The sequence below is a fragment of the Mus musculus genome, chromosome 13 (genome assembly GCF_000001635.26).
Source record: "Mus musculus strain C57BL/6J chromosome 13, GRCm38.p6 C57BL/6J".
NCBI classification, from domain to species: Eukaryota; Metazoa; Chordata; class Mammalia; order Rodentia; family Muridae; genus Mus; species Mus musculus.
In genome coordinates this window covers 49222859-49248917 of record NC_000079.6, presented here as the reverse complement: position 1 = coordinate 49248917, position 26059 = coordinate 49222859, and the positions used below count along the sequence as shown (strand labels likewise).

The 26059-nt window shown below is 49.5% G+C and overlaps 1 protein-coding gene and 1 long non-coding RNA gene across 5 annotated transcripts; one reads left to right on the top strand and one right to left on the bottom strand.

Annotated features, from left to right (window-relative positions):
* The first annotated feature begins 211 nt into the window (after positions 1-211).
* On the top strand, positions 212-18407 carry Susd3 (sushi domain containing 3). 4 transcript variants are annotated; one of them, NM_028340.2, is made up of 5 exons: positions 212-499; positions 8247-8435; positions 9982-10129; positions 11306-11494; positions 17587-18229. In NM_028340.2, exons 1-5 carry the CDS (start codon positions 448-450, stop codon positions 17780-17782), a joined length of 774 nt encoding a protein of 257 aa, NP_082616.1. In that variant the 5' UTR covers positions 212-447; the 3' UTR covers positions 17783-18229. The 4 variants fall into 4 exon arrangements, with proteins under 4 accessions (NP_082616.1, NP_079767.2, NP_001347701.1 ...); NM_025491.4 differs by lacking the exon at positions 212-499 and adding an exon at positions 624-873; XM_006516940.4 differs by lacking the exon at positions 212-499 and adding an exon at positions 5990-6128 and having other exon boundaries at positions 17587-18407.
* On the bottom strand, positions 18287-24418 carry Gm52024. Its single transcript, XR_003950517.1, has 3 exons — positions 24157-24418; positions 18986-19082; positions 18287-18373 (listed from the first exon to the last, which is right to left on the bottom strand). It is a non-coding gene; the product is annotated as a predicted gene, 52024 (long non-coding RNA).
* Positions 24419-26059: the final 1641 nt, after the last annotated feature.

Genomic DNA, 26059 nt, shown 5'->3' with positions numbered 1-26059 from the left:
TAAATAACTGTTGGTCAGCGCTGCTGAACATTGGGGGAGGGGGAGGGGGAGGGGGAGGGGGGAGGGGCGGCACTGAGCCACACGATGGTGGTAGGTGCCTCCCCCCCCCCACGTCCTTCACAGCTTCTACCCACAAATCAAGGACACTTTAAATCCCTCTAAGTCCCATCCCTGAGCCTCCAGGCAGCTGCTCTCCACTGGCAGACAGGGATCTCTGGCTATGTGGCCAGGAATTCTGATATCTCAGAGTATGGTGGGGGTGGGGTAGGAGAGGGGTTGGTATCACAGTGGGGTCTGTGGATGGACCTGCCTTTCACGATGCAGCAGACCGGACATAAGCTTGATTTCAACTTTAGGACATTAAAGAAAGTCACATCACGCGTGACTCGCAAGTTCAAGTGAAAAGGAGACATTAGGGGGTGCTACCAACCCTGACTCCAGAAGAGAATGAGGAGGCTGTCACTCTCCAAGGTCACCTGCCTGGCCCTAGAGTCCAAAGGTGAGTCGGGAGAGGAAGGGTGTGCAGAAAGACGGCTCTAGCTCAAAGGCTTACTTCGAGGCGATCAGCCTGGAGGCTCCCCATTCTCTGCCCCTCCAGGTGTCCAATCCCACTTCTGCCACCCAGTGCAAGGGGTTGGCGGGACCGGACTAAAGTTCAACTCTAGCGTCTTGGAGGGCGCGACCTGGGTGTGGCTAGAGACAGCCACGCCTTCCAACGACCCGCCCCTCAATTAAGTCCCGCCCCCACCTCCGCAAGCTCCACAGAACACTGCGGAGCGCTCAGGATGCGCCGAACGTCTGCGACCCTTCGGGGCCGAGCGAGGCCGCGGTGGCGTGCTGGGAACACAACGCCTGTCCCAGTGAACCAGACAGGTGAGGGCTAGGGCCGCAGTTCTCAGTGCCCTCTTCACCGACGGAGAAGTAGAGGGGCGAGGGGCTGCTGTGCTGGGGACCCTGTCCAGGAAGGGGGCGTGCATCGCACTGCCAGGGCCTTCTCGAGAACGAACTTTCTTCTTGACTTCCCGCCGATCCAGCGGGCGACCCCAACTGAGCCGAAACGGGGCGGCGAGCGGCCCGAAACCAGGCGGCGGGCACCTCTTAGCGTTTGCACGGATTCGGCGACGGTCGCCCCGCGCAGTCCCAGGTGCCTGCGGAAGTCGGAGCCGGCTTCACCTGGCGGGGTGTGCGGCCCGGGGTTGGAGGGAGTCATGGAAATGTCTTCTGGGTTGCAGAGAGTTGTTATCATCTTTGTTGATTACTCCAGCCACACTTTACCAAAGGGAAAGTGAGCCTGTGATAGAGGAGATGGGAGGTTATCCAGCAACCAGGACCCGGGCTGCATCTAGGCTGTCAAAGGTCAGAGGTCTCCGGGAGGAGGGAAAATGGTTGTTAAGTGTGCCGAAGAGGGTTCTACACTTGATCTTAGCCAAAAGGGCGAGAAGCGATGCTGATGTCAGCTTTGCTAACTCTTAGAAACACCACCAAAACCACATTCCTCCCAAGAGCTCAGTCCTGCGCATCCAGGAGGTTTCCTGCCTCTGTGGAGGGCTTAGCTGCATTGCACTGGAGGAAGCTGAGGATCTGTAGGCACATTGCCCTCACCCTAGAGCAGTGCTTCTCAACCGTCATAATGCTGCGACCCTTTAATACGGTTCCTCGTGCTGTGGTAACCCCCAACCATAAATTTATTTCCATTGCTGCTTCATAACTGTAATCCTGCTAGTTATGAATCCTATTGCAAATAACTGTGTTTTCTAACGGTCTTAGGAGATCCCTGTGAAAGGGTCGACTGACCCCCAGGTTGAGAAACCTTTAGTGGGTTTGATCCGTTTGATACCATCCCATCGTGCCAGCCCATTGCTGGCCCCACAGGTGTGGCTAGTTTTAGCTTTCTAATTGTTACTCCACAGGAGCGCCTTTGTGTTAGAAGAGGCTAACTCTGGGCCTGGTACTGCTGGGGGGAAGGGGGGACATGCTTGTGAGTACCTTCTGCATAGTAGTCTGGAGGAGTAGGTGTCACCAGCTAGAAGTGGATGGCCTTGCCTAAGGTTATCCCTTGGGGTGGCCTTGGGGCCCTGCTTAATTTGCAAACAAAAGGCTATTTGCATCGGAATCTCTGGAGAAAGTCTGAGAGTCCAGTGTCTCAGTTGTCCCTTGCCCTACCTGGCATCAGGAGGAATCCACATCCTCACAGTGTGTCCTTGGCACCCAGTTTCTAAGCATGTCCCAGGCTCCTTGTTGTAGTTCTGGTTGTAGTCCTCTCTTACTAGGGATGAGTCCCTACCCCAGTGTCTCAGTTCCCTTAGGAGATGCTAGGTGAGTGCGGTATTCCTGCCCCAAGGCTGTGGACAGGATTCCCAGAGTATAGGAGAGCCTCTTGATTAGAAGAGTCTGTGGGGCTTCCTTAGCCTGTTTAACAGGCCAGGAAGGGAAGGGAAAAGAAGGCCTGAAGCTGTGTGGAGATAGTTTGGTGTTGTCAGAAGATAATTGAGAGATTAAAAAAAATGGGGATGTGTAGTTCCCACAGTCTGTAGAATGGGCCCATTACTGAACATTCTGGTGGTCTGTGTTCTCCTGTGGGTAGGACTCCGGGCAGGACTAAGTGTGTTGTCATCTTTCCCCCCACCCCTCACTCAGCCCGGGTCTCCTATCTAGACTGGATAGAGGGTTTGGCTCTGCTCCCAGGGCAGCTCCTGAACTCCTTAGTCTGGGAGGTTTTCCAGGAACACAGGGTTCCAGTGGCTGGAGGCCACCTCCTGCTAACCCCAGAAGGGACCTTGAAAAGTACAAGAAGAGAGGCTCAGTGAATAAGTGCAGGTGGGCCTTTTGAAGGGTGTTCTCAGCTTCATCCCTGTAGCCTGCTGTGCCCATTACTACATAAGAGCAACTGAGGCCCAGTGCTAGCCGGTGTGAATCAGCATGGCGCTCCTCTCCCCTTGCCTTATGCACCCCCAGAAGATTCAGAGATACATTTGCCTTGGCTGGAGTAGCCTCTGTTCTGCCACGGAAAGAGAACACAGTCTATGGTCTGGACCCCAGCCTGGATGGCCCATGGTTTCAGGGGCATAGGAAGATGGGCTCAGAGAGAACAGATGACTTCCCTGAGGGCACAAAGCCAGGCTACGGGCCTTACATACTCGGGATTAGGACCACATGTTGTCCTCGCTGCTGGTGTCCAGGGCTCCTGCGGTTAGAGTGTCTGTGTACAAATAACTCAGTCATCTTTAAGAAGTTTGAATCCCATCTCCTCCCCGCCCCCCCCCCCCAGCTCCCCTTGATTCACATTTGGAGAGATGCAGACCCAGAGCAAAAATTATGTAAGGACCCACAGGCAGGTGCGAACACCAGCCTGGCTACCAAAGTCCCAGTAAGGCTCCGCCCACAGGCCTGCCTTCCCTTTCTCTGAACCCATACAACCTCTGCCAGTAAAAGGGAATGTATTTAAAAGGTCAGGGTGAGGGGCCCATGGGCCTCAGAAAGGACAGAAGATGCTGTCCCTGCCTGTGGTCCAAGGTTCCAGATAAAAGATTAACAAACAAGACACTTTCCCAAGGCATCCAGCTGGCCTCGAGGACTGGGGGAGGAGGATGGTGCTCCTCCCAGATCTATCGAAATGCACCTCAGGGTGAAGGGTCTGGGAACAGAGCTTCTTACTGCAGGTGGACTGGGTTGAGATGTCAGGGAGACAGGCTACAGACCCTCATGGGCTGGGCAGGTGGCCTTGCTGTGTCCGTCTGTCCTTCGTTTCATCCCCTAAGCCTGGAGGACCAGGCTGGATGGTGTGTGATTTTCCTGTGAGCATTAATCCCATTCGATTTTCTTTTTCTGTTGCTTTCACTCTCTTAAAGATTTACTTCCACAAAAACAAACAAACAAACAAACAAACAAACAAAGAGTGGTTCCCAGGGTTACCAAAGTAATATTTGTACCAGAGGGTGCAGGGTCAGATGCTGGACACAGCGAAGGACTGGGAGATATGCAGTGTCCAGTGTCCAGAGGCAGTGCACAGAGAGGGTTCAATGCCACTTGCTGTCAGCTTAGCCGAGTGCCTTCCTGGGAACTTGGGGTGTCTTCTAGCTCAGTTAGGAAGTAGAGTGTGCCTGCTGGGTCTGGGTCTGGAGGGACATTCTCAGCAGTGGAGGGGCAGATGGGGCTTGATTCTTAGATGCCAGGCGCAGGGAGAGTCTGTGAGGTGCCCAGGAGGAGAGCTGTGGGTCTGTAGCTCCAGTTGGGGAGGGAGGTTCTCTCTGGGAAGTACCTGTTTGTTCATTCCTTTATTTTTTGAAACAGGGTTTCTCTGTGAGGTCCTAGCTGTCCTGGAACTCACTCTGTAGACCAGGCTAGCCTCTAACTCAGAGATCCACCTGCCTCTACCTCCCGGGTGCTGGGTTTAAAGTTGTGTGCCTTGAAGAGGTCTCCTTGTGTGGCTCATGTTGGCCTCGAATTATCTTGCTTCACCCTCCTGAGTATCTGCTCCAGTACACCCAGGGGTTGCAGGCTTCATAAACTTGGACAGCATGGCTCTGCCTGTCCAGTGCTTTTGGTACACTTATTAACAGGCCATCTGAGGCTGAGGAAGCCTGGGGGCCCACCGTAGTGTTTGCCTTGACCAGGACTATGGACCTCAAGCTTCCTCCTCTAGAAGATGTATTCATCCCAGAGTAGAATTTACTGGCCTTGCAGGCCCAGGGATAGACACGGATGGGGTCTGGGGATGGAGGTTCCTTGTGCTGTGAATTTGGAGGAGAGAGAGACAGACAGACTGTGAGTGTGTGTGTGTGTGTGTGTGTGTGTGTGTGTGTGTGTGTGTGTATGCGTATGCGTATGCATGCATGTGCATATGTAAAGTAGTGCCAGCCTGGCCTGGAGTATTTGAGAGATACTGCTCAAAGCCCTACCTGAAGGATGTAGTTCAGTTGGTGGAGTACTTGCCTGGCATGCATCACCCTAGATTCCAATCCCTGGCATGGTATAGACCTACTGTGGTGGCACACAGTAATCTGCTCACTGAGAAGGTGGAGACAGGAGGATTAGGAGTTGATTCAAAGTAGTCTAGAGTACATGAGACACTGGTTCAAGGTCTACCAAGGCAGTAATTCTGTGAATCAGCCTTGCCTCTGTATCTCTACCACACAGCCCACCCTCCCTGTGACCCAGTAAGGCAGAATACCCATTTTGCAGATGGGGAAGTCTGAAGTCAGTGTGAAATGTGGGTTGAAACTTGCTGCTGGATCCGATCCAGGAGCCCATGTGTTTATCTCCGCTCTCATATGGGGCAAGTATAGGGAAGTTTTGGGGCTTGGGCTGGAAAGATCAAGCCACTCCAAGCCAGGGCCACTCTCTCTGTGCTTCCTTTAGCTCAGGTTAAAGGAAGTTGGACCTCCCTGGCCAGAAGTCCCCTTGAGTAACACAAGGAGGAAGGGCTCGCTCCCATTGTCCACCTCTGTCCTTGTAATGGAAGAACAGTAGTTGGTCTGGCAGCTGGGGCTCTACACCCTGTGAGTCTTCTAGAGAGCTGGCTAGAAATGCCACGTTTGTGACTGGGATGGCAATTGAAGCCCCTTGGTCCCAAGTCTCTCCCAGTCTACCTAACCAGGCCATGCTTTCTACCCTGACAACTTCCATATCTGCCCAGGAGCTGCCAGCCCTCTGTTGGGCTTGCACTAGAAGTAATCCATGCTTTTATTTAGCTCTTTAACAAAAGCTCCTGGGCTTCTGACACCCAGGTAGCAGGGCTGGCTGGTCCTCTTTCCTTGGAGATTGTCAATGGCTTCATCCTTTAGCCCCCCCCCCCCCCCCCCCAGTTAGGAGGCCCAAAGACAGGGCAGGAAATCTGCCTTTTAAGATTCGTGACTGGCTGCCTGTGAGGTGTACCAAGGCCTTACAGTCTCTAGCTGAGGACAAAGCACCCCCCCCCAGCAGAGCCCTCCCCAAAGCACCGGATGTGGTTGTTGACAGACATAGCGTGAACCAAGTGGGGACGTCTTGGTGCCCCACCCGCTCTGCTGCTAAGATGTATTTAGGGGAAGTGGACGACGGTGGTTTCCTTGCTGAGCCACAGGCCTTTCATCCAGTCCTCTCGAAATGCTGCCTGGAGTTCCATTTGCAGGAGATGAGACAAGCTCAGGGTAAGGAGGCCCCAGGTGATAAGGGCAACTGTCAGTCTAGCCTGGGCTGGATCCACAGCCTGGGCTGGCCCAACCTGGGTGCACAGAGGCTTCAGTCTGTCACAGCCATTCTATGTGGCACATATTTGTGCTGCTGGCCACCTATACCAGCCAGGAGGACCCTTTGTGAGGATATGCTAGTGTAGTAAAGCACTGTGCAGGTGACAGAGGTGGGTGTTGCTGCCCCCTGCCCTCCTCCCTGTCTATCTGCTACCAGACTGGTTGCAGGTGGTGAGGGTGAGCCTCCGCTCTGCTAGCTCAGCTGTAGAAGAATGCAGAAGTTGTCACTCTAAATTGAGGACTGGGAAGTGTTGGCTGCCTGGCATCCTGGGGAAGAGCCGAAAGGCTGGCCTGTGTCTGCCCAGCCATGTCTACCACAGCTCTAAAGTCCCATCCACTTCCCTGGCCAGGGGGATAGTGTATTTCCATAGTCCACAATACTGCAAAGGCAAGCGGGAATGTGGAGTCTGATTGATCTGTAAGGTCAGCTTCCTCCGTCCAACCCTGATGTTTATGGAGACAGAGCTGTTGCTCCATGAAGAGAGATGAGACTCTGAGATGGCCAGAGGTAGTGTGGCACATGCCTTTAGACCCAGCACTTGGGAGTTTGAGGCTAGTCTGGTCTACAGAGTGAGTTCCAGGACAGCCAAGGCTCCACAGAGAAACCCTGTCTCAAAAAAACAGACTTCAAAATATGGCTGTCAGCTAGTACCCACAGCTAGTGAGTCACTAAGGTTGCCGGTCTTCATGCTTTCATGACAAGCATTTTACTGACTGAGCCAGCATCTCCCTGGCCCTTCTGCATCTCATCTCTGTTTAAGGACAACATTGCTGTCCCTGCTTCCTAGTGTTTTGCTATAATTTGGGGATGTGCATTAGCACTTTTTGGGGGGTGGGGTGGGGTACCTTGATGGGTGAATCTCTGCTTCTTGCTGGAGATGTGTTTTCCACATTCTTGCCGTTCTACCAGGCTCTGTTACAGGGATGGAGGTAATGGCATCGTCGTGTGCTCTGAGTAGCCCTCACACTCACCGGGCTTTATCCAAGAAGGCTTGGCTATCACCACAACCTGGGGAGTCACTTTTCTACCCCAAGGGATACTGGCTTTCATCATTATCAGAAGTTGTTGTACCGTGTTAGGATGGAACCCAGAGCCTTAGTACATGTTAGGCCAGTGCTGTACCACAGAGGAATACCCCCATCACAATTTTTTCTTTTAATCTCAGCCACCTTGGGGCTGGCGAGGTGACTCCAGGGTTAACAGCACTTGCAGATGGGTCACACTTTCGATCCCAGTGCTTGGGAGGCAGGTACTGCTGGTTTCTGTGGGTGCCAACAACAAAAGAGCACTTGCTACTCGTGGTAGAGAACCTGCACTTCTTTCCCAGAATCCTTCAGGTGGTTCACCACAGCCTATAACCTAGCTCTAGGGAATCAGCCCCTTCTGGCCTCTGAGAGCGCCTGCACCCACGCACACACACAGGCACACTTACATATACTCATTATTTAAGAAATAAAGCTCTTAGCCAGCTTGCTGAGGGAAAGATCAGCTGCCATTCGGGTCTCTTGGCTTGCTGTGTGGTAAGCATGTTTTTCTGGCTACTGGCTGTTGTGTCTCTTGTATTCCTTGCTTACGCATGAGCTCAATTTAAAAAGTAAATTATATGTTTAACTCGCATTGGTAAGATCTCTTTGCAAATCAAAGAGATTGGAGGTTTGTTTACTTTCTAGATACCTATTTTTTTCCTAATTTTGTCCATCTGAGTTAGTGTTTATCTTTCAGTTATTAAGAGGTAACAAATGATCAATTTTCAAGTTTCTCTTTCTCCCTCCTCCCTCCCCCCTCCCTCCCTCTGTCCCTGCTCTCTCTCTGCTGCCTTTGGATCGATGCTTGGCTAATCTTTGTATATTGCCATCTACTGTTTTAACACAGTCCTCAGACCGTATACATTTACAGACCATGTAGAGCTGGTTAGCGCCCACCTCTGGTGGGCTTCCTGGGGTTGGGGGTGGCTGTGGCAGTGGCCTCTCTGCCCTCTGCTGACCACACCCCAGCCTCACAGCCTCTTCTCTGTCCAGGCACCTGTGCTCAGCTCCATCCCCCGCCTCAAGGCACCTTGCAAGTCGTCCGTGGAGATGGCACATCTCTGGGGACTGTGCTCATATTCCACTGCCCCTCTGGCCACCAGATGGTGGGGTCTGGCCTCCTCACTTGTGCCTGGAATGGGAGCACCGTTGACTGGTCTTCAGGAAGCCCTGTGTGCAAAGGTAGGCCCCTCCTCCTTCCTGAGCTGCCCCAGCTCAGCTGCTGGTGAGGTGGGAGATGGGGGCCTCCAGATACTGTCACATCAAAGGTCATTGGTCCAGTCTCAGGCTAGCCCACATTGACGGTTCTCTTCCCACTGTTGGTTGCTCTCACATCGGAGTACAGATGCAGTCCTGGCTTCAACCTCTTGCTGCTGCCCTGGCCCCTGACTGGTCACTAGTACCATCTAAGCTGGTGCTTTGTCATCTGTGAAATGGGGAAACAAACCTACTTACTTCCTTATCCACCCTCTTTTCCTTCATGAAGGCCTTAGGCAAACCCTAATGGGTGTTCTAGGTGCCAAGAATTCTAGGAATTAGGAGTACAGAGGCTCCTTGTGCCAGCCCTGGATCCCCTGTCTCAGGGAAGACTCATATTCTAGTTGTCTGGTTGTATGTATAGAACCTGTCTTGACTGTCCAGTGCCTCGTGTGGCCTTTTCCTAAGCGAAGGCTGGTATATATTACATTAGTGCTTAGATTCAAAATAGCTTGGTGCTTGCATGTGTATATACTGCAGTACTTCCCAGAGCCTCTACCTTCCTGTGTCAGCTCAATTTCTTGAGATAAGGGTGTCTATAAGAATAAGTTCTGAGAGACTGAGAACCCAAAATGGCAGGACCAACCCGTCAAGGACATAACCCAGGTGGTATTTGGATGTCCCAAGAATGAGCCTTATGGAGTTAGGAGTCCCCTGGGGGCAAAGGTGCACCCTTACATCTTGTGGATGCTTCTTAGCTGTGCCCCCATCTCACAGCCTGTCATCCACCATTGGCTGGAGCATGTCTTGTTTCTGAGGGCTGGAGTCTAAGCTCTAGATGGTCAGTATGCAATCAGGGAGCTGAAAATGGCCCAGGGACCTGGACTGTATAGCCTGTGGGAATATTTTGTATATCCATGCTCGTTTGAATTGCAATCTTGGGGGCTGGAGAGATGGCTCAGTGGTTAAGAGCACTGGCTGCTCTTCCAGAGGTCCTGAGTTCAATTCCCAGCAACCACATGGTGGCTCACAACCATCTGTAATAGGGATCTGATGCCCTCTTCTGGTGTGTCTGAAGACAGCAACAGTATACGTGCATACATGAAATATAAAAGTAAATCTTGAATTACAAACTTGGGGTCTTTTTCAAAGAATATTCCTGAGAATCTAATGGAACATGTTCACAGTGACAGCTGAGGTCACACAGCTGAGCCTGTGCAAGGTTAGCCCCGTCCATCATTCTGGCTTCTTTTAGGAAGGTGAGCTGAGAAGGGTTTGCCTGTACGGGCCTTGTGAAAACTGATGGTGCCTCTGCTAGCACACCCTGTCAAACCCGCTGACATGTTCGCTTCTTGACAATATCTTCCCTGATAAATCCCTTTAAATATATTCTTTCCAAATTGTTACCTTAGCCACCAGAGCCTGAATGACTTCCCCCAAAATGGACCCTCCTGTGGGCCCCACCCTAATGGCCTGGGCCTAGCAGGTCAGGATCAGCTGTGCCAGGAGCTGTGGTTTTTTTCCCTTGCAGCTGTGCCACCGCATGAGACCTTCGGCTTTAAGGTGGCAGTGATCGCCTCCATTGTGAGCTGTGCCATCATCCTGCTCATGTCCATGGCCTTCCTCACCTGCTGCCTCCTCAAGTGTGTGCAGAAAAATGAGCGGCGGCGTGCTGACAGGTACAGTGGCCTCATGTCCTTCCAGAAGCTGTGCCTGGCTGTGAGGTTGCTCATCACATCTTGTCAGGTACCCTGGGGCAGCGTCTGAGCGTCCCACAGCTCCATCTCTCCTCATGCATATGTTGTTCCTGGGATTCTGAGGCATATAGCTGGGCCGTGAAGGTGTGCGTGAACATGCACGAATGCATGCAAGTATGACGGTGGAAGTCACAGAACAACCTTGGGTGTCCACCAGGAATACTGTCTCCACCTCTTGTCTGTGTGAGACAGTGCTGGGATTATGCTCACATGGTGTGTCCAGCTTTTTACACGAGTTCTGGGAATTGGAACTCATGTTCTCATGTTTCCCCCACTCCACCACGTCCCTGTCCACATACGGGGAACACTTAGTGGACCTGCATACGCATATGCCAGTCTGTTGTGTTGGTGGCATTTGGAGCTGCCACAGATGGGTGACCCTACCCATCATGTGAGCATCACTACCCTCGCAGATGTGGACCTAGGATTCCAGATGTGCATCCCTGCACCTGTACACCACACATCTGGCAGTAATTGACACCTCTTTCTTATTGTTTTGTTGTGTTAAAACGCACATATAAATTGACCATGTTATTCACTGTCAAGAGAATTGAGACAGGTGAGAAGGCTCAGTGGGTAAAAAGGGCCCACTGTCAAGTCTGATGACTCCCATTCTGTTCCTGGAACCCACACAGTGGAAGGCGAGAACTGACTCCCACAAGTTGTCCTCTGACCACCACAGTATCCTGTGATGCACGTGCCCCCCTACCGCAAAATAAAAATGAAATTAAAAAAATTAAAAACCCGCATTTGCTCTCCAGCACTACAAAAATAAATGAATAAGCAAACTTTTTTTTTTTTTTTTAAGGAGTGCCATTTGTTCTGTGGCACTCACAGCAAGCGGAGCTCAGCAGTCAGCTGCTCATGCTAGAACCTTCCACACCTGTCTGCTAAGCTGCTTTTCATTGACAGTGACACGCTCTTCCCTGTCCCTGGCTGCTAACATCAGAACAGCACAGGTGTCCCGTTCTCACACCTATAGTGTCCTGCTGCCGGTCAGTGGGCCACCGCCACCCAGAGCCAAGATGGGCTGTGTAGAGGTGTTTCTGCATGTCCACAGCTGTTGGGAGACCCTTCATCCTGAGCTCTCTCCTCCAGGACGGCACAACTCTGGTACCAGCTGAGAGGCGAGGACCTGGAGACGGTACAAGCTGCCTACTTGGGCCTCAAGGGACACAACCACAATAACAGCAGCAGCGTCGGTGGTGGCAATGGTGGCCCCAGTGGTGGTGGCGGCAAGCCAGGAATTCAGCACAGCCAGGCCCATGACAACCACAGCTTCACCACGTAGGTTACCCTAGTCCTAAGGTGGGGGTGAGCCAGGGGTACAGAGGCCCCAGAGACCCTTTTCCAGACCAAGCTCTGCCAGGTCCTGGGACACTGGCCACCTTACATTCTGGGGACCCTGGTGAACCTACTTCTCCGGTGCCTCAGCTCCCAACCCCAAAGCTGTTCCAGTACTTTAGCTCTCCCATTTGCCTTATCTAGTTTAAACTCAGTGGGATAGGAACTGGCAGAGACCCTGTGCCTCCTACTGTGTTGTCTGCTATGCCAGAGTTACCTCTCTCTTACCTGCCTCTCCCCCTTCCCTCTCCCCCTCCCCCTCCCCCTCCCTCTCCCTCCCTCTCCCTCTCTCCCTCCCCATCCCTCTCCCTCTCTCTCCCTCTCTCCCCCTCCCTCCCCCTCTCCCTCTCTCCTTCTCTCCCTCTCTCCCTCTCTCCCTCTCCCCCTCTCTCCCTCTCCCCCTCTCATCCTCTCCCCCTCTCATCCTCTCCCCCTCTCCCTCTCTCCTTCTCTTCCTCCCTCTCTCCCTCTCTCCCTCTCTCCCTCTCTCCTCCTCTTTCTTTCTGCCTCTCTTTCCCTCCCCCCCCCCCAGCTCTCCACATTCCCTCACTCTCTCCTAGCCCCAGTTAGGCGTCAGCTATGGCTCTTTCTCTCTTGATGCATTCTATCTTTTTCCTGAACTAGTAAAAGCACAGTCCTTCTTTGTGTGTCTGTGTGTTTGTCTGTCTGTCTCTAATAGGGTCTCATGTAGCCCAGGCTGACCTCAGGCTTGCTACACAGCCAAGGATGTCCTTGGACTCCTGACTCACCCACCTCTACCTTCCAAGTGCTGGGGTTGCTAGATGGCATACTTCATCTGTGCAATGCTAGGGACTGAATCCAGGGCGTTGTGCATGCTGAATGAGCATCTTGTCAACTGAGCTGTAGCTTCAGGCCCAGGACATGCCTTTTCTGGCTACCTTGATGTAAGAGAGAGTAGAAGACACTTCCAGGGTTGCTGCAGGTGTTAATGTGCCTGATTTTGTGCTCAGTGTCAGGTTTTGGGGCTCTTTAAATGGAGACAGGCTTCTGTCCTTCATGCTAAGGATTAGGCTGAAGGTTTCATGTTCTGGCTGAAGACATACAGCCTGATACCCTGTCTGAATTAGGGTTTCTGTTACTGTGGTGAAACACCATCATCAAAAGCAAGATGTGGAAGAAGGGGTTTATTTGGCTTACACTTTCACATCACCATCTGTCATTGAAGGAAGTCAGGACAAGAACAGGAGGCAGGAGGCAGAAGCTGATGCAGAGGCCATGGAGGAGTGCTGCTTGCTGGCTTGCTCAGCTTGCTTTCTTATAGAACCCAGAACCACTAGCTCAGGAATGGCCCCACCCACAACGAGCTGGGCCTTCCTGTATCAATTACTAATTAAGAAATACTTTACAGCCTGATCTTCTGGAGGAGTCTTCTCAATTGAAGTTTCTTCCTTTCAGATAATTCTAGCTTATGTCAAGTTGATATAAAACTAACTATCAAAAGCCCAGCATGGTGGCTCACACCTTTGATCCCAGAACTTGGGAGACAAAGGCGAGCAGATATCTGAGTTTGAGGCCAGCCAGGTCTACACAGTACAAAGGGAGTTCCAAGACAACTAAGGGGCTGTACAGAGAAACCCTCTTGAAAAACAGAACAAAACAAAAGACCTAACTAGTACAAACCCATTGTCTCTTTGGTGCCCCCCACCTCACTCCACACTGAGCTGTGAATTCTTATCATGGGTCTTCTGTCGAGGCTTCTACCAGTTACTTCTCTGTTGCTGTGATTAAAAACACCACGATCAGGTCTGGAGAGATGGCTCAGAGGTTAGGAGCACTGGCTGCTCTTTCAGAGGTCCAGAGTTCAATTCCCAGCAACCACATGGTGGCTCATAACCATCTGTAATGAGATCTGGCACCCTCTTCTGGCCTGCAGGCATACATGCAGACAGAATGCTATATCTATAATAAATCAAAAAAGAAAAAAGAAAAACAAAACAATGACAACAACAAAAAAGCCAGTTGTAATGGCACATGCCGATAGGATTTGCTGAAGGAGGCAGAGGCAGAAGGATCATGAGTTTGAGGCCAGCCTGGGCTACATATGGGCTGGAAGGACGGCTTAGAGGTTGAGAGCACTGACTGCTCTTTCAGAGAGGTTCTGAGTTCAATTCCCAGCAACCACATAATGGCTCACAACCATCTTTAATGGGATCCGATGCCCTCTTCTGGTGTGTCTGAAGACAGCTACAGTGTACTCATATGCATAAAAAAAATAAAAAATAAATCTTAAAAACACACACACACACACAATCAAAAGCGGCTTATTTTGATGCCAGAGGCAGCTACAGTAAGCTGAGAGACTACTTCTCAACTTCATATGGCAAGCAGAGAGCAGATTGGAAGTGGAGAGAGGCTGTAAATCCACCCCTAGTTGTGTGCTTCCTCCAGGAAGGCTGCATCTCCAAAAGTACCATAACCCCCACACAGCGCCACCAAGTGGGCACTAAGTGTTCAAACACATGAACGGGTGGGGAACATTTCGTATTCAGATCAGAGCAGCTGTTCTTGATCTGTGGGTCATGACACCTTTTGAGGGTCATTTTAGCCCTTTCACAGGGTCAGAAAACACAGATATTTATATTTCAACTCATAACAGTAGCAAAATTACAGTTAAGAAGTAGCAATGAAAATAATGTTATGGTTGGGGTCACCACAGCATGAGGGACTGTCTTAAAGAGTCACAGCATCGACGGGTGGTGGTGGCGCACGCCTTTAATCCCAGCACTTGGGAGGCAGAGGCAGGCGGACTTCTGAGTTCGAGGCCAGCCTGGTCTACAAAGTGAGTTCCAGGACAGCCAGAGTTACACAGAGAGACCCTGTCTCGAAAAAGAGAGTCACAGCGTCAGGAAGCATGAGACCCACTTCACTAGAGTCACAGACTGCCAGAGACAAGTCTGTGGTCTCTGAGCAGATGAGTCCCATAGGTCCATTTACTTATCGGGGTATGAGAGGACTCTGACCATGGGCTAAGAGTCCAAAGAGATCCTCCTGGATCTGATGCAACTTGAGGGTTTCCAGGCAGTGTATTGACTTGAGATTCTGGTGTCTTGCGGAGTAGCCACAGTATGCTCTAGCTCTTTCTTTGTTCATTTCACTGATAATGGTTCACAATGAACTCATGTTATTTTTGAGAGAAAAAGAATAGTTCTTTGAGTCAGGGCCTCATGTAGCCTAAGCGATCCTCAGACTCACTACGTGGCTGATTATATACCTCGAACTCAGGATTCATCTGTTTCTACCTCCCAAGTGCAGGGATTATAGACATTTGGCACCATGCCCAGCAAGAAAGTGTTGTAAATGTCCTGGAGAGCCACCCTCTGCCCCTCCTCAGCCCTTCGCTTTCTTTGGCTCTGGTGGCTTATTTGGCAGTAGGAGCCTTGCATGGCTGCACTCAGCCCCTTCTGATGTACTTTGAACTTGGGCTTATGTGCATTCTGGGCCAGTTTGATGCTGTTCTTTGTCCTACTTGCTCACCTCAGGCAGCAGAGCCCCTGCTCCTCCCTGTGGGGTCTCTGCTGCTCCATACCTTATCTGCCTTGACTGCAGAAATCAAGAGGGACTTGAACCCTCTACTGTTTAGATATCCTGAAGCCAGGCCTGTGGCTCTGCCCTGGGCTCATTTGGGAGCTCAGTGAATGCTGACCATCGTTGTTATAACTGCGTCTGTCCTTGTGTACGAGAGGAAACTGAGGCATGGAGATGAGCACCTGATTGGCTCCGTGTCACATATGACATAACAGGTCGGATGGTTTCAAAGAAAGTGTCCATTTTCCTGTGTCATCGAATCCTGTAGGAAACTGGCTCTGCCTTTAGCGTTCTGCCTGATGACAAGTCCTGCTTACCATGGTGACCTGAGGGCTTTGAGTCTTATCCTTGATTGTTTTTGTTTGACTGACTTCAGGTTTTGCTATGTTTCCCAGGCTGTTTTGGAATTCCTGCACTTAAGGAATCCTCCTGCTTCAGCGTCCTGGGTTACTGGAGCTACAGATGTGTACCTGGCTGTATTTTCTTTATTAGGTAGCATCTTTGGGCTGATTCTAGGAGTGGATTGTTTAAGTCAAGTAGATTGATTTTATGTCCCTCAGTTCCTCTCAAGTTCTACCAATTCTTATGAGGAATGTCCTTTCCAAAGGAGGCCACAGAACTGTGTATGGAATTGTGTTTACCTTCCTGTTATGTGAAAGAACTTTTCCTGGGGAGATACAATGCACATGTCTCATCCCAGATAGGGATCCCACAAAGTACAGATAGCACCAAGGTCCAACTTGGTGAACCAATGTACCAAGGCCCACATGGGTGACAGCTCACAAAAGTTGGGAACTTGGAACACACTGCACAGCCAGCAGGCAGCTCAGCAGGTTGTAGAATGTCCCTTCCAAGTGACTCAAGCTGGTCTAAACCTCTTCCAGGCAAGCTGGTCTGGTCTCAGCATCATCTTTGCAGCTCAGCTTTCTTGTCTGATGTGGAACTTTAAGCTTTGATTGTTTACTTTGGCAGGGGCGGGCCTAGTGGATCTGTCAGTTTCAGGGACTTCCTGAAGCTCTTTTGAATTGTTTGCCTTCCTGCTTAAGGAGCTAACCTGCAGGATAGGATGTTTCAGTTTCCAAGGAGACTCTTCCAGAACACTCTCCTGGGGAGTGGGAGAGCTCTAGGTGACTTGGATGCTCTGTTCCGAGGGGATTACCACAAGGAGGATGATGATGGTTTGATGGCCACTCTGAGAGTCAGCTCTAGTTGGTATGGCTCAAAAGGCAGGAAGTAGGGAGTGATGAGGAGATGGATGAGCTCAAGTCTGACTAGCCCAGGTGGAGGTGCATAGCCCTGCGCTTTAAAGCCCCTGGCCTTGGGTTCCCAGGAAGAAGGGTGCTCTAAACCTGGGGGACATCTGCCACTCTAGCAAGGGCCACACTGCCTGGTTCTTGAGCCTGCCCTCTGAATCTTGCTGTTAGTACATAATCCTAACCTAAATTCTTCCAGATGCTTCTTGTCTTCCTAAGTTGAAGGTACTGAGTTGGTCCCATTTCTTGTAAGGTTAAAAAAACTTGTGCTAGCTGGCGATGGTGGCACACACCTGTTGTCCTAGCACTCTGGAAGCAAGAGGATCTCTGTGGGTTGAAGCCATCCTGGTTTACTTAATCTAGCCACAGGTCAGCCAGAGTCACATAGAGAGACGCTGTCTCAAAACAAAACATGTGCCAAGGACTGGGTCTATGTTACATGATGGCTCAGGCAGCAGAGGGCTTGGCTAGCATACTTGAAGCCCTGGGTTCAATTCCCAATACTGTGGAAACTGCTTGGTGCCCCATGCCTGTAATCCTAGCACTTACTCCTTATTTCATTCACATGCTCACAAAAACTACTATGCCATGGCTTAATTTCTGCTACCTGTAGTTTTCCTCATAGGGGAGGGGTGGAGGGACCGTTGATCTGCAAGTGTGTCCAGGAGGTAATGCTGGAAGTGACTGCTCAGGAGAGTCCATCTGCAGGAGGAGAGAGAGACAGCACTTCAGGAGAGGGGCATATGTGTGAAGAGGCAGGTAGCTAGGCAATCTGAAGAGAGCAGAGGCCTGGAGTCTAGAAGCCAGAGATTGGACCAAGATCAGCAGGTAGTCAGGGCCAGCTCATCAGCCTGCAGAATTGGTTTGTGAGGGAGCTGAAGGGAATTGGGAGTATAGAAGAGAGAAGGTAGGTAGCCCAGCCTCCAAAGGGGCCATATCTAGGAGAGGAGGTGACATCTTTTCCTGCCTGGGACATCCCCAGGCCCTGGCCAGGCAGCTGGGTTCCTATGGTTCTCGCAGACACTGAACCATCCCTAGCAAGTTCCTTTTCTCTGGGAGCTAGCCTGAGAGAGCTGAGATCCAGGAAGACCCTGGGGCAGGGCTTGGGGGTGTGACACTTCTCACAGGGGATGGCGGCTTGGGCGGTGGTCTAGCCTGAGTCCATTAAGGCCTTGGGTGAGCCCAGAAAGACCCATCACTATCTTTCCCCCCAGCTTATGCCTCTTCTTCCCACAGAGACCCTGGTGACATCAGAGAGCAGGCTGGTGTGACCCACAGTGTGGACAAAGACCCTTGGACTTTCAGGATGGGAACTCCGGGCCCTGGTGGCTGCTCCAGCTCGCCAGGCACCTACGTGATGGTCCACGCGTTGAACTCTGCAGGGCTGGCCCCTGGAAATCCTGGGAGGCCCAAAGTGTACCTTCCAGGGTGACCCCACTAGCCAGAGGTCTGCAAGTCAACGTTTGCCCAGCTGGACATGGGCCAGGGCAGTCACCTCCAGGCATAGGGGGCCATCGGGAGCCTAGCTGACATTAAAGGCTGGGGCCCCAGTGGGGAGCAGTCTTTTCTAGAGGTCTCCTCTGTGGCTGTTACAGGACCTGCTCAATGAACTGCTACTGGGGTGATGTCCCGAAGAAGTCACCACAACCAGGGTTTTTTTAGAGAGATTGAGACATTTTAAACAGATATAGTTTTACATAGTAGACTATGAAAATATTAATAAAGTACTTTCAGCAAAACAGGTAGCCACCTTATCATCTTCTGGGGCATGGACGCCCCGCCTGGAAGCCAGGACCCCCAGAACTTCATCTGTCAACTGTGGTGAGAGAAATGGATGTGTTTTCTTTGCATAAAAACATAAAGTGGGGTTGGAAGTGCACCTCGGTTGGCAGAATGCTTGTGTATCTTGCAGAACAAGGCTTCAATCCCCAGCACCGTACAAACCTATAATCCCAGTGCTTGGAAGGTAGCAGGAGGAGGAGGAGGATATGAATTTCAGGGTCATCCTGGGCTATGGGAAACCCTGTCGAAATAAATGAATTATAAACTCACTTTAAGGTAGAAACCACTGTCCCAGTTGGCCATCCCATCAAATCCTCGAATCCAGTTGTTATAAAACCAGTCACATATTATCACCCCATGGAGCCCTGAGCTTGTTGGAGAGATGGGAGTCACTGAGCTCTGGTTACTCACAGGTCTGTGTTTGCTGCTGGCAGTCAGTGGAGACCTTCTGAAGCCTTAGTGGGAATAGTCTGCCTTCCACAGCCCCCCACCCCACCCCAGTATCTGCATAGCCTGGAGGCTGATTTCCAAGGTGAGATGGGATGTGAGTTCCAGATGGGAGCTGTTGCTTTACAGTCTTTTGCCTTGAAAGTCTCTTCCCCCCCCCCCATATTCTATTCATCAGGAAACCCCAGCTGGGCTTCACTGGTGTGGGAAAGCAGAAGTGGCAGACATATTTTAAAGCCATCTGTTGGGTTTACAATCATAGTCCTAGCCACTCGTGAGGCTAAGGTAAAAAGATCACTTTTGAGCTGGAGGCTAGCCTACATAGCAAGACACCCCTCCCCCCCATCTCAAACAAACGAAAAAACCCAACCTAAACCCCACCGCAGCTCAGTGGTAGAACCCTTACCTAACATCATGTGGCTGGGAGTTCAATCTCCAAGTCAAAGCTATCACAGTCATCTGGAAGCCAGCAACTTGTCAAATCAGATCTATAAACGCCAGCCCTGCCAGGCATGATGACACATTCTATTAATCCCAGCACGCAGGAGGCAGACCAGCCTGCTCTACATAGTTCCAGGATAGCCAGAGCTATGTAGAAAGAAACTGAGGTCCCAAAAAGCCATGCCACGACCAGGGTTCTTTTAAAGAGACTCTGAGACATTTTAAGCAGATATAGTTTTGCACACTAGAATATGAAAATATTTTTAAATATTTATTTATTTTATGTGAGTGCACTGTTGCTTTCTTCAGACACACCAGAAGGAGGCATTAGATACCATTAAAGATGGTTGTAAGCCAGCATGTGGTTGCTGGGAATTGAACTCAGAACCTCTGGAAGAGCAGCCAGTGCTCTTAACCGCTGAGCCATCTCTCCAGCCCTGAAAATATATTTTTTAAAGATTTATTTATTTCTATGTATGTGAGCACATTGTGGTTCTCCTCGGACACACTAGAGGAAGGCATCGGATCCTATTACAGATGGTTGTGAGTCACCATGTGGTTGCTGGGAATTGAACTCAGGACCTCTGGAAGAAGAGCCAGTGTTCTTAACCACTGAGCCATCTCTCCAGCCCAGAATATGAAATTATTAAAAGTACTTTCAGCAATACAGGTAGCCACCTCACCATCCTCTGGGGCTGTAATCCCAGCAACTCGCCACAAGTCAGAGGCAAGGCAGAGCATGGCAAGTGCAAGCCTAGCGTGATTTACATAGTAAGACTGTCTTTTAAAATATAAAAATGAAAACTAAAAACAGACCCTAACTTGTTGGCCTCAGACCTCACTCTGAAGGGAATGATTGGTTCCAGCGAGCTATGTATGTGTGCACACAATGCATTCCTGGTTGGAGATGCCTCATAATTTACATCATTTAAGATGAATTTTGAGTTCACTGTATCTTAGACTCCGGGGTTCTCTCTCACTTCAGAGTCCCAAGTTTGTCTTGGCCAATGAAGAGTATATCTCCTGCAGTGCAGTGAGATATTTCTGTGTGTAAACCTGTTTGCCACAGAGCCTGGTAGCTCAATCCTCCAGAGCCACATAGGGGAAAGAAAAGTCAACTCCTGCAGGTTACCTTCTGACTTTACATGTACACCATAGCACATGCGTATCCCATCCATCCCTTAGAAGGAGGGCTAGAGAGACAGGCCAGCAATTAAGAGTGAACACTGCTCTCAGAGAGGATCCCTGCTTGGTGCCTGCCTCATAACCCTCTGTAGCTCCAGCTTCATGGAATCCAAAGTCCTTTTCTGGTTTTGGTGGGCACTTGAACTCACGTGCACACACCCATGATGTTTAAAAAATTATACATGCGTGTAGCTCCCACAATTTGGGATATGGCCTGTCTCTGGCCATTGAGAAAAGTTAACTTTGTCCCGTCTCCTTCTGGAGGTATGAAAGACATGTTGACCCATGAGTAAGAGCCCGGAGAAGTAGGCAAGAGAAAGCTGGCACAGCTGCCCTTAGACTCAGATATTCCTTGCCTAGTGACGCCATGGTTATAATTTTTTCACATAAACAACCATATACCTGATAGAATGAATGTGTATGTATGTGTGTGTGTGTATATATATATATGCATGTATATGTATATACACCTACACACACACGCATATATACATACCCATACCAGCTAAAAAAGACACTGGGTATTTTACATTCTCAGGTATTACGTGGACACCATTGTCCCGATGCCCTTGTGTTCTGCAGATTTCCAGGGTCAGAGGTCAAGGGTAGTGGCATGTAGGCAGGCAGGCTCAGTGCAATATTCTGTAGGCCCTATGGCTTCAGCCCCAGGTCAGGTCTGCTTTGCCATAGTGCATCTAGATACTGGTCCCAAACAGCTCAATTTCCCCAGAACTTCAGTCTATCAACCAGGGTTTGGATGGACAGCAAAAGGCTCTGGGTTCTTCTAAGGAACCACTGGTTCATGACCTCTGGTGGCAATCAAGATGGCAGAGGCTAGACACCCCACAATTTGGTGAATAAAATGTTTTTTTTAATATTTAGTTATTTTTATCTGTATGAGTGTTTTGTGTGAATACCATACATGTGCCTGGTGCCCACAGAAATCAGACAGGGGCACTGGATCTCCTGGGGTGGAGCTTACAGACAGTTGTGAACCATGCCAGGAACTAAGGAAGGTTCTCTGCAAGAGCAGCAGGTACTTTAACTGACAAGCTGTTCCTCTGGCCCCAGCCTCTCTTAACGTTCAGTTTGAGGCACTGTCTCATTATGTGGTTGGCTAGTCTTGTATTCATAGCCTCCTGCCTCCGTTTCCCTAATAGCTGAGATGATCATTGCAAGTCACCATGGACCCTGTACTATATTGGTCTTTAGTTTGTGAGATGGGGGGTCTTACTGCCTTGCCCAGGATAGCCTCCAGTTTGTGGGCTCAAGAGATTACCCTACTTCAGTCTATAAAGTAGCAGGGACCACCTTTACTTGTGCACCACACCAACACAGTTTGCCCAGCTCCTACGCCTCTGTCGTAGTCAGGGGTTCTATTCCTGCACAAAACATCATGACCAAGAAGCCAATTGGAGAGGCAAGGGTTTATTCAGCTTACACTTTCCTATTACTGTTCATCATCAAAGGAAATCAGGACTGACTGGAACTCAAGCAAGTCAGGAAGCAGGAGCTGATAGGGAGGCCATGGAGGGATGCTGCTTACTGGCTTGCTTCCCCTGGCTTTTTCAGCTTGCTTTCTTGTGGAGCCCAGGACCACCAGCCCAGGAATGGCACCACCCACAATGGGCCCTCCCACCCTTGATCACTAATTGAGAAAATGCCTTACAGCTGGATCTCATGAAGGCATTTCCTCAAGGGAGGCTCTTTGCTCTGTGATAACTCCAGCTTGTGTCAAGTTGACACAAAACCAGCCAGTACAACCCCTAACCCTCTTTTTGAGACTTTGTTTTCATGAAGCCCAGATATCCCTAAATTGATTACCCTGAACTAACAACCTTCCTGTCTCTACATTCCAAGTGCTACAATTATAGGCACACGCTATCACATCCAGTTTATGTATTTCTAGGGATCAGAACCGGGGTCCCTTCTAGGAAGACGCTCTCTAATGAACCACATCCTCAGTTCTCTGGTTCCCTAACAAGGCTGAAAAGTATTCCAACATTTCCTGTGCCACATTCGGTTGCTGCTATCATCCACTAGCAGACCCGTGAGTGGATTCAACCTCTCGGTTACGACATGTGATGCTGCCACATCACATGTGTGGCCATGTTTCTTTTGAGACTCAACTTTCTGTTCTTTTGTTTATCTTTATCTAGAGAATTGACAAACCAGGACAGAGCTCTGTAAGCCCACCCTAACCCCAAGACACCATCCCTCAAACTTCGAGTTCACAACTGCGCGGCCTGCACATCCTTACGTGATCTTTGAGTGGCTTCCTGATATGACTCCTATTGCTGGACCCCTTGCTTCAACTCCAGCTACACTGGACACCTCACAGATGCAGAGGCCACTCTTGGATCCAGCATGTACTGTAGAACACTTCCCCAGTTATCCCATAGCACCTCGCTTCAGCCAGCTCAGTGCTCTGACACAGCCCAGTGGGGGAGCACTTGTGAGTCTGCACAAGGCCCTGTGTTGTAAACTCAGTACTGTGTATGCATGCACGGACAAGAATCACTTATCTCTGTTGTTTTGTAGGTGTATAAACTGAGGATAGGACCACTCTGTGGTACAGTTAAAGGGAAGAAGGATGCTATTGTAGATTTGCGAGAGAGCAGCCAGAGGCATCTGGAAGAGTCCAGAGCAGAAGAGAAATAAGTAGACTGAATGTGGCCAGCAGACTGGACCTGGCCAAGGCTATCTGGGAGAGAGGGGAGAATACCAGGGAGAGAGGGTGGGGAGAGAGAAGCCTGTGAGCTGAAAGGAGTTGAGTAGGGTAGGTCATGGGAAGGATGCTCACTAGGATGCTAGCCTGGACTTTGAAATGTGTAAAAAGTAGGTGCGGTACTCTGCCTGGCGGCCAGCAGGAGTGTTGATATGCTAATAGGCACCACAGACAGCCCTCTGTTCCTTCTGCCCGGGGTAAGGGAAGTGGCTCCTTCTGGTAGATGGGAACCAGCTTCAAGTTCCTCCATCAGAAATCTTCCCAGAGTCCAGGGGGAGCCCGCTGGACTGCCTTTTGGAGTTTCTATATATGATATATAGATCTATAGGTATATGACAGATGTTTTCAGCACCATGAGAGGTACTGAGCCTGTGATTATGATAATGGTAGCCAGAGTTTTATTAAGGCTAGATTAATAGCTTAGCAGAGCTACATTAATACATTAAACTCTGAACTTTTGATGTCTTACTACCATGAATCATCTTTAAGTCTCTTTTTAAAACATACCTTAAATCACTTTCTGGGACCTTTACCACTTGCATTTACATCCGTAAATCACTTCCTTAGACATCCACAACTCATATTTACATACCTGTTTCACTTCCTGAGACTCTCATAACTTAAACTTTAAACCCCCCCCCCTTTTTTTCCATTCAATCATTTAACCACAAGACATGGGTAGTTGATGATCGAGAGTAGTCACTGAAATGCAAGTTCCTTTAATAAAGGAATTGTTAAAAAATAAAACTTTAGTAATAGTAGAATGGTAGCTTGAGTTTGGTTTTACACTGAAACCTGTTTTTCTATGTAACACCCGTCAGCAAGGTAAACCTGTCCATGAGCCTGCCTTTCTCAGGAGACCTAGTAGTAGCTCTAGAAACAGCAAGGCCTGAATTTTACAAATGAGAGTTTTACATATAGACAAGGCAGCTGCAGTGTGGGGCATTGGGCTGTTCACAGACAGCCTGGTCCCCAGTCGAACAAAGGTCTGGAACCCTGGTGACCCAGTGGGTGGTGATTTCCACCTGCAGGGGAGATCGGCCAGGCCTCCTGGGTCCCCCGGTTCCGTCATGTAGCTACAGCCTCCCACAGCCCCCCACAGAGAGGCATGTGGCCATCAGTCACATAGAAGCAGAACCAAGCCCTCCCACTTGCAAATAAGATTTCCACAAAGCTCTCAGATCAAACCAATCAGAAGTACCTGTTGTCAGAACCTTACCCACCCCAAAACTGTATATACGAATCCTAATCCGGAAGGATTAAAGGTGTGCAAGAGCTGCTCCGTCATCCAAGCCTTTTGTCCTAAGAGCTGTCACTTGGGAAGAGCTCTGATCTCCGGAAGTGCCACCTGAAGCTCCACTGCACTCCTCACTTGCTAGTCCGCCTCTCATAGGAGTAAACAAGTAACCTGGAAGGCAGGCAGAGACGGAGGTGGAGCCAACGGCAGCAGCAGAAGCGTTGGAAGACTTCCCATCCCTGCCTGTACTTGCTTGGCTTCGCTGGAACTCTCTCGCACCAGGCGGGGCCAGAGATCTCCGTGTAAGCCCCTGGTACACAGATCCACACTGCAACCTTGGCATGAGGAGCAGTCTGGCAGAGGTCTGCTAAGCTGATGAAGCTACAGCTTGCTATCAACACCATCATAGAGATGTGAGAAGGATAAGTTTGACTATAATCCAAATGGTCTCTGTATCATTTAAAATGACAGAGACTTACCCTCTACCTAGACAGCCAGCCATGGATTGTCCAGGGTGATCTTGATGGCTCTGTCCCGGGCAGAGGCCATCAGTCTTGAACTGTTACACAGGATAGCATTAAGTCCTCTGGTTACACACAGGCTAGCATCAGCCTTCAGATGCCAGACCTAGAAGAGCTGAGAGATTTTTCTCTGGAGGAGGAACTTGGGAAAACTGACTTATTTTTATAACGCAGGGTTAGACAATCAACTCAACATGTCCACAGTTGGTCTAGGGCTCTTGCAGCAGACTAAACATGGGGCTGACCCAACATTCAATATCAGCACCGTTGAAGTAAACTCCAGTCCATTGCTGCCCATCTTCTTTAGAAATAACCTCAGCTCCTGCTACCAGAGGTTGGTATTTCTACCTATCAGGGGAAGCCTTTTTCATTAAACACCTTGAAGGCCATATTCAGCAGATCTCTCTGGGGAGCTTAAGGGACAACATCTAATGGATTAAGTGTACCTGGTTTTAAACAAACACTTATTTGTTTTTAGTTACCTTCTTCAGGCTTAACCTTGCCAGTATATACATACAGAAGGCTAAAATTTTTCCCTTAGCAGGACAACAAGCATAGTTCTGAGCACGTTAAAGAATTTCATCATGTATAAGGTGACTGACCATCGACTTGCATGTCTCATTACCTTTAACAGTTTACAACACGTTAGTAGCTTTTATAAGATTAGGATTTTATAGTTTTATTCTTGTTAAGTTTGAACCTTCAAATTTTTGAATAAGATCCTTTAGCATAAAAATAAAGCTTTAAGCCACATGTACTCCACCAGCAGGCTGGGAAACTGACTTCCTGATCTTTTAGAGGTGTAACCATTACAGAATATCACATATTCTTGTATGACTCACTTTATCCAAATAGCTAAAACCTAACAAAGTTAGCGAAGTCAAAGAGGTCAGACACATCTTCAGCTCAGTTTCTGCTAGCCTGAATAGACCTTAGGAATTCATAAACCTTAATTATCAAACATATCATTCATCAAACATATGTTGTTTCTTACCTGAAATTTTCTAGAAGCCTGGTGTTGGACACAGTTAGCAGAGTCATGAAGTGGATAGACATCCATCTTGAGTCACTTTCTGTTCACCTGAGGAGACATTTATAACCTGAGGAATTCATAAACCTTAATCAAACACTTGTAGCTAGGAAGTTCTATTTTCCAAATACAAGAATTGAATCTAAGTAACATATGCAGTATGCCGTAGCAAATTAAGATTGCCTATGTATAGATTTTTTAAAAAATCTATGGACACTTTTTGTTACAAGTTTTAAGCTGACTTGTTACGGATTTTACAGATTTTAAAATCCTAGCCATGGCGGGGAGCATTTAAATTAAATCCCAGCATTTAGGAGGCAGAGGCAGAGGCAGGAGGA